Here is a 7,715-nt window from a genome sequence, read left to right as displayed (position 1 = left end):
TTTAATTTAGGAGATAAAGAACACCGTAAAAACATCATATTGGGCAATCTATTTTCTTCTTTGCATCATTAGAGGTCTATTACTATTGGACTTTATAGAAAGAGAACTTATCTTTCAGACTATATCCTCTTTCATTCCATCTTAAGATTCAAATTTAAAAGTTTTAGAGTAAAAATTTTAAACTTTGACCATTAATGATGTTTTTAGGAGACAATTACTACTTGGTCCCATTAATTATAAGGTATTTTGCAAGTTTTTAAGAATAAAATTCTAATGTTAAAATGTTAAGATAGTGTTTGAGAACATGAATTTCGGATCTTAAATTTCGATTTATGTAAATATGAACCAAATTTAATACAATTCTACATTCATCTTATCTAAATCTAACACAACTCTAAATTTGAAATCTCTCCAAAAATGGAGTAAAAATTTGAATTGCATGGGAGGAACAATTTACAAACAAATTAAAATTCTTACCCAAAATGAAATTGCCCATAGGTAAGGGTATTCTAGTAAATTTATACGAAAGGACCTAAACGAGGGCAGCTTAGGTGAAGAAGGGCCAAACAAAAATAAATAAATAAATACCATCAACATAAAATTATGGAGAAAGCAAGCTATAAAAATTCCTGCAAGAAGCCTTTCCTTCCCAACCTCCACAAGGAGAAATAAACAGAAACCTTTCAGAATCTCTCTCTCTCTCTCTCTCTCTCTCTCTCTCTCTCTCTCTCGGTGCAAAGTCCCTAACAATTCTTTATACGCATAATTGAATTTCAAGCTTTGGAATTCAAGATCAGATCAGCCATGGAGATCCCAGAAAAGCTTATGCAGTTTAAGTACCACATCATGGCGGCAATCACCGCATCGGCAGTAATCTCTTCTCTGTTTCTCGCAGCCCCCTGCTTCCTCGACGTCCTGGCCTACTTCTGGCCTCTGTTCCTATCCACCACTCTGTTCCTGGCGGCGATCCTCGTCTTTGGCCGCGTATCGCCGCTCGCCGTCGACTCCGGCGGCCAGAGAGCCGGCGATGGCCTCTTGGACTACGTCGCTGGTCGTGAAGAGCACGCGCACGAGTCTTGAAATTCGAACTTAGAACTCATCAAAGTGAGCTGGGGTTTTGGGTTTTGGGCATCGAATTGAAGGACAATTAAGGCTCCAGCTTGATTTCTCTCATTTTCTATGAGATTAGATCAGTCTGTATGTTTACCTTTGTGAATTGTGGAAGGAAGCAAGAAAGGAACTCTAAGGAAAGAAAAAATTTAATGGTAATGGCATTGTATATTACTTGAAACTGTCTGGTTCCACTGGTTCTCTCTCTCTCTCTCTCTCTCTCTCTCTCTCTCTCTCTCATTTCCAGCAAATATGTGAAGCATGTTGCTAAATTTCCATGAGATTTAATAATTTTTCTTTTCATATTTTACAAACTATCTGAGATTTTTCAAAAAAATTTGAAAAAGTCTATTGAGAATTCAAACATCATTAAGGCCAAATGATCTCTCTGTTTTTTCTTTTTCTTTTTTTAAGAATAAAGGTATTATATGCAGAGGAAAGATTATATTGATTTTTTTTTTTTTTTGGCATAGTTAATGAATATAACGTTTGCTTGACTTCTTGATACTGTTTAAATTTATTTTATTTGCATTAAAGTTAATATATAAAAAGATTTATGAATTGCATTTATTTTAATTAGAGATGTTAAGTAAAGCATTATTTTACAATTATTACACTTTGTGCAAAACATATTTATATTATTATTTTGTTCTTAATTTTCAAAGCCTATTAAGCAAATGTAGTATAAATTCTTTAAGATGTGTGTTGCTTTCTTTTTTTTTTATCAAATGGGTAAATGTATTGATCACTGTTTATATACAACTACTCTTGGCATACCCAGGTCAACCAGATACAAGTGAGATAAACTAAATATGCATCCAAAACAATACATCAAAACCCGGGCATACCCGGGGGTCAAAACGACCAATCAAGAGATAATGTGCCCAAAAAATTATAAGAGCATCAACATGCTCAACAAAATCAAATTGAGTACATATCAAATTTATCAAAAACCGCCCTATAGATATGTCTTTGGATTACTTTAATTAATTCCATAGGGGGTAATACATAGTTTTCAAATCTTTTCCTATTTCTAAAGTGCCAAATAAAGTATACCGTGGTAGCTAATCCAATCCTTCTTCCAGCTGAAAGAAACCCCTTACCTTTCTCTTCTTTATGTAACCATTTCACCGCAGCCTCAATCGTACTCATTGCTCTTTTAATTCCCAACCACCTCCTTATACTTCCCCAAACCTCAGCTGAGAATTTACAACTGAAGAAGAGGTGGTCTTGGGTCTCTACATCCTCCATACAGAATGTGCATCGATCTATCCCATCTACTGGTAGTATATCACAAGTTGGAAACTTACCTTTCCAACCAAGTCATAGGCAAAATGCATGTTTCGGTGTATTCCCATTATACCATATTCCTTTCATCCACGTCATTGCTTTCTTAAACTCCCATTATATACAAGCCTCATGCACCGAGTTTTCTCTTTTTTTGTTTTTTTGTTTTTTTTCTCTACGATTAATTAATATTAATTAGATAAGAATTTTTATGTTTTTGAAGGCTTTATGTTAATCAAAGTGAAAATTTAAAACATAAATCACTTAGGTTATGGTAAAATTAAGGATTTTGTTTGAGAGAAAAATAAGAAATATATTTCTATATATCAAATGCGAGTAAAACTAAAAAAAAAAAATTAATATGATCAAAAATTTTAAAAGCCAAATATAGACTGTGAGTAAAATTAAATTTTTGTCTATTTATTTTTTTATATAATTTAATTTTCTTGATAACCAAACTAAAACTAAAAAAAATAATATGGTCAAAAATATTAAAAATATAATATAAACTATGAGTAAAATTAAATTTTTGCATATTGACTTTTATAACTTAATTTTCTTGATAACACCAAAGGTAGACAAATAAACTTCTTCAATTTTTTCTTGATATTTTCTAAATTCTAAATGTGACCTTAAATTAGGCTTATACGTTACAAGTGAAAGAAATTTCGGGATTTAGCAGTTGATTAATGATTTCATTATGGGCTCGTTGTTTGGAATTCAAAGTAAATGAAGGGAAAAGAAAAGAAAATATGTTTCTTTTTTGTTTGGGAAACAAGGAAAATAATTAAGAAAAAAAATAGTAGATAGTTAATTATCATAATTTTCATTCTACATGTCCATAACCTTTAAAAACAAAAGAGGACAAAAAAATAAATTTAGCCAAGCCCAACAACTTGTAATTGTTTGGGCTTGAAAGGGATTTTTCAAAATTAAAGATGTTGCATATGGATGTATGAATGCATCGCCGCCGACTGGGCAGTAAAATTTCTTTTCTGTTTAACCGTCGGCATTCTTTGATTCCTCTAGCTGATAATTTTAAATTCTATTGTATGCTTGTGTTTGTCGTGCCTTCTAAATACGAAATTCTCAATCATCATCACAAATAACCAATAGAAATTATCAAGACAACCTCGTAGCAATTGTTTGAAATCCAAATTTCCAATTTCACTGAGGAATTTCTCTATAGCTGGAATGAGATGATATTGGTGATAAATGCTACGCTATTAGTAAATTCACTAGAAAAGTTACTTAATACTTATACTATTTGAAATGAAATATAACACTGAAAAGTTTTCCTTTCTAGTTCATGAACACCAGATCATAGTTCATCAAGAACAAAGAGGCAAAAGAGAAGGAAAAATAAAAGAATAATAACACATCACTGAATTTTTCCTTTTAAATATAGATGAAAGTTCTTGTTGTTAGCAGAGTAGCACATTCTTTATGTGTTAGAAAATTGGAAATGGCTATGATCTCTATATTTGATTAGTGTTTCATCCAAAAGTAAATGACATTAAGGACTGTTTAGTAAAAGGGACCAACCTTTTCCAACATTTCCAATGTTCAGCAGCTGAAATATCATGACTGGGAAAGCATTAGATCAGCAGTTGTGATAGTTCCTGAGTGATCAACATCAAGATTTTTGAACTGCTCCATCACAGCTGATATATCTTCCTGGTTGATCTTCCCCAACTCCTTGAGCTTGTATACAATGAACTCTGCAGCACTGAAATGAGCCAATCTTTGGAAGTTAAAACTTAGGTATGGGAATGAAAGTAACACATAATTAAGAAGAGGAAAGAAAGAAAAAACTATTCTAAATAACAGTATAAAAGAAACCAATCCTCTACAATTAATCTACCCAGATTTATTAAATTTGAACCATTCTTTCAACGGCTGGGATAATGTCACGTCACGTGTATTTGTATGAAAAAGAAGAGAGTCCGAAAGGGATGGAGACAAATTCTCAACTCTACAAAAGAGAAACATTCGTGGATCTTTCGATTCCAGTATATAACCCATACGAATCCACCAACATACCTGACAACATTATCATCGTCGAGATCAGCTGCCTCAAGATCTGAGACTGTCATCTTTCGGGTAAGAACCCATTTCACTAGCGATCTTTGCCTGTGTTCAGTGTAGAATTCAGCAAGGTAAAGAAAGAACTGTGCTAAACAAATGGTACTGCTCAAAATCCAAATGATAGCAAAAACGCGCCCTATTCCAGTTGAGAAACTCTCATCCCCATACCCCAACGTGGTGATGGTTGAACAAACGCAGTAGAAGGCATCAATGAGTTTCATTTCCTCAACTTGACATAGGAAAATGGTTCCAACAATCATAAACACCAGAAGAAGGATAAGCACCATCAAAAATTTGTACTTCGCTTTGTTATTTTCAACCTCTTTGAGAATTTCAGTTGGACCGACTTTTTCATGCAGGTGAATTGCCTTAACCAGGAGGATTTCTTGCTTTTCCACAAGGTAATCTGCTGCCTTACTGAGAATTAGGCCAACAAGAGCCATCCCAGTAAACACAAAAATACAAGCAAATAGTTTTGACAGAGTACTATTAGGCACTAGATCACCATATCCAACTGTGGTCATCGTCACAATACAGAAGTAAAGGGCATCCAAAACCCCATTTGTTTTCGTACCCTTTATCTGATCCCTGATGAGGAAGAAGCATAGGGCACCAACTCCAAGGTAAGCTGCCAAGACCATGAAAACTTCTTTAAAACTGGGTTGTTTAGTAAAAATGGATTCAGAATTCAGAAGGTCAGATTCGCCATTTTGGTTTTGGAGACTGCCATATTGTGAAGGAACACTACTGCCCCGGTGGTTCTTTCTTCTTTTGAGCAGAGCATTCTTTTCGTTGAATTGGGAAGAAGGATTGTCCAGTCCCAGGATTAGGGGCTGTTTAGCATCATAATCATGGGCCATCAAATGATTAAGCAAGAAGTGTGATTTTCTTCGCCAGACAACCTGCAAAATGTTGAATTATCATGGATTGGAAGTTTGGTGAGTGGGAAATTTTATCTGACAATACTAAATAGTGAAAATGGTTTTCTGTTGTAGTGATTCAATCTGCATGAATGTGTCTATACACTCTAGCTTTTAATTGTGGTTTGCAAACTTTGAACTGAACAATACAAATATCATATCAGAATGTAAACACCTAAGAGTCTGTTTGGTATCGTTATATTTTCAATTTGTGTTTCTATTTCTCCACAGTGAAAAAAACATATTATAAAAATGCGTTTGTTTCGGTTGTCAGTTTTCTATTTCTGTTGTCGGTTTTGAACTATTTGTCAAAAAACTGAAAATTAGATTTTATGATTTTCAGTTGTTTTGGCAACTTGTTATCAGAAATTTTAATATCCAGAATAATCTTTTTAGACTAAATTTTTCATTTTATACGATTTAAAATTAAAATCAAAATTAAATGATCATATGAAATTAAATATAATTGAAATAAAATATGCATAAATTTTAAAAAATAATAATAAAGCCAAATACAAAATACTTTTACCATTTTGACACATCCAATGCATTTTTTATTGTAAAGTAAATTTTGAAAGTAGAATAATTAAGTAAAATAATTATAACAATTTTTATTTTATTATAGTAACATTTTTAATGTATATTATTTGTAATATTATTATTTTAATCATATTTTTATAAATTTTTTGATTTAAAGATGAAAATGTGCATTTTTTAATTAAGTTTTTAATTTTTATTAGTTTTATAAATATTAATCAAATAGATCATGCATTTCTGTTTCTGATCTTTTATTTTTATTTCTGTTTTAGATTGTCTAATTTTTGACAATGATACCAATACCCCTAAGTTTGCATAGAGCTTTTTTTTTTCTTTTTCTTTTTTCCCAAGTCTTGTTCATGTAGATTCGTAGTTGTAGACATAACTGCTGTTATGTTGAGACTAAGGTTGTGTTGCCTCTAAAAACTATACCATACTACCCAATAAGATTTATATTTTCCCCCTTTTCTTGAAATTTATGGTGATAAAATAATAAATAATAAATAATAAAGCCAATGAACAACAATAAAAGAAGGGTAAACGGAAGAAAATATTCATGCTCTAGAAAAATAAGCAAAACATGAAAGACTCTTTTTTAACTCTTGTTTGGTTATCAAGAAAAAAGAAAGGGAAAATATAATACAAAGTAAATTAATGAAAATTTTATCTTACATGTCATTGAGCTTTAATTTTTCTAAACTTTCAATCATATTAACAAATTTCTATACTTCATTCTTACTGGCAGGTTTGGAGTGCTTCAACCTATGATCAAGATCAAATAAGGGATGGTAATCGTGCATCAAATAATTTCAATTCCAACACATACAGATAATTTAACCACTTTTTCTTTTCTCCTTTCCTCTAGGAATTTCATTAACATGTTTAAAAAAAAAAAAAAATCATTAGTCTTGACTGGTTTGAAATGGAGAGGTTTTTTGGAAACAATTAAAATCAATGAATGTATTTTCCCAAAATTATTTCTCGGTCGTGAAGGGAAAAATAAGAAAAAAGAAAAATCCCTGCACAGAAACCAATCAACCAAGCCAAACAGAGAGATATCACAAGCAAGACTCAGTGACATGGGCAACGGCAACATCAAAGATCAGAGCGACGGAGAAACATAGATGGAAAATCAATCAATGCAGAGTTCTATGGAAATGTAAAGCAGAAGAAGAAATGAACAAAACCAAAAAGGGCATACCAAAAATGGGAATTTTGTCTTAGCTGAGATTTGAGGAAGATGGCTTCGGATGCAGCTTTACGTTCCTTTCAACAAACACAAACGAAAAAAAATAAAAACAAAAAAGTGTCGCAGCTTTATGCAAATACTCAACAGAAAGCACCAAATCTTGATGATGATGGTGGGAGCAGTCCAATTCCAGGAAAGGGCAAAGAAAAATTAACCAACAAAAAAGAACACCAGAAGTTCAAAACTATCACCTGGTCGGGTCACCCCCAAATCAGCGCCGTGAAGGGCTGCAGGCCGTGGCCCCGAATCCCATTGAAATGCAAAATTGGTTGACGGGCTAAAGTGATTCCGGCTGTTACTTGTTAATGACTCTTTTTTTCTTTTATTTTTTTTTTGGAAGTCGGCACCTCTATATATTTATTAATATACCCTCACTTTTGACGAAGGAATACCATTGTTACAAAATAAAATAAAAAGAAGAGTACAGAAAAATCATTCAAAAAAAAAAAATCAATATTAGCAACCAATCAAATTAGGACAACAAAACTAAATATAACTAACAAAGAAGATAAAAATATAAATAC

General features: G+C 32.4%; 1 protein-coding gene across 2 annotated transcripts; it reads right to left on the bottom strand.

Annotated features, from left to right (window-relative positions):
• Nucleotides 1-3,762: 3,762 nt before the first annotated feature.
• LOC131153011 (two-pore potassium channel 1-like) lies at nt 3,763-7,480 on the bottom strand. Of its 2 annotated transcripts, none has more exons than XM_058105023.1 (4): nt 7,383-7,480; nt 7,144-7,208; nt 4,441-5,387; nt 3,763-4,126 (listed from the first exon to the last, which is right to left on the bottom strand). In XM_058105023.1, the coding sequence occupies exons 3-4, from the start codon at nt 5,343-5,345 to the stop codon at nt 3,979-3,981; spliced, it is 1,053 nt and encodes a 350-aa protein (XP_057961006.1). In that variant the 5' UTR covers nt 5,346-5,387; nt 7,144-7,208; nt 7,383-7,480; the 3' UTR covers nt 3,763-3,978. The 2 variants fall into 2 exon arrangements, with proteins under 2 accessions (XP_057961006.1, XP_057961007.1); XM_058105024.1 differs by having other exon boundaries at nt 4,441-4,530; nt 4,654-5,387; nt 7,144-7,460.
• Nucleotides 7,481-7,715: the final 235 nt, after the last annotated feature.

The sequence above is a fragment of the Malania oleifera genome, chromosome 4, assembly GCF_029873635.1.
Source record: "Malania oleifera isolate guangnan ecotype guangnan chromosome 4, ASM2987363v1, whole genome shotgun sequence".
Classification (NCBI taxonomy): Eukaryota; Viridiplantae; Streptophyta; class Magnoliopsida; order Santalales; family Ximeniaceae; genus Malania; species Malania oleifera.
Note: the sequence above shows the minus strand (reverse complement) of the source record. Positions and strands in the feature narration are given on the sequence as shown.

What these genes read in the sequence shown, in the direction of transcription:
- LOC131153011 (XM_058105023.1), bottom strand. Translation starts at nt 5,345, where the DNA reads ATGGCCCATGATTATGATGCTAAACAGCCCCTAATCCTGGGACTGGAC. An exon ending in GACGATGATAATGTTGTCAG is followed by an intron (nt 4,127 to 4,440) that starts GTATGTTGGTGG and finishes GGCTCATTTCAG; the next exon opens with TGCTGCAGAGTTCATTGTAT.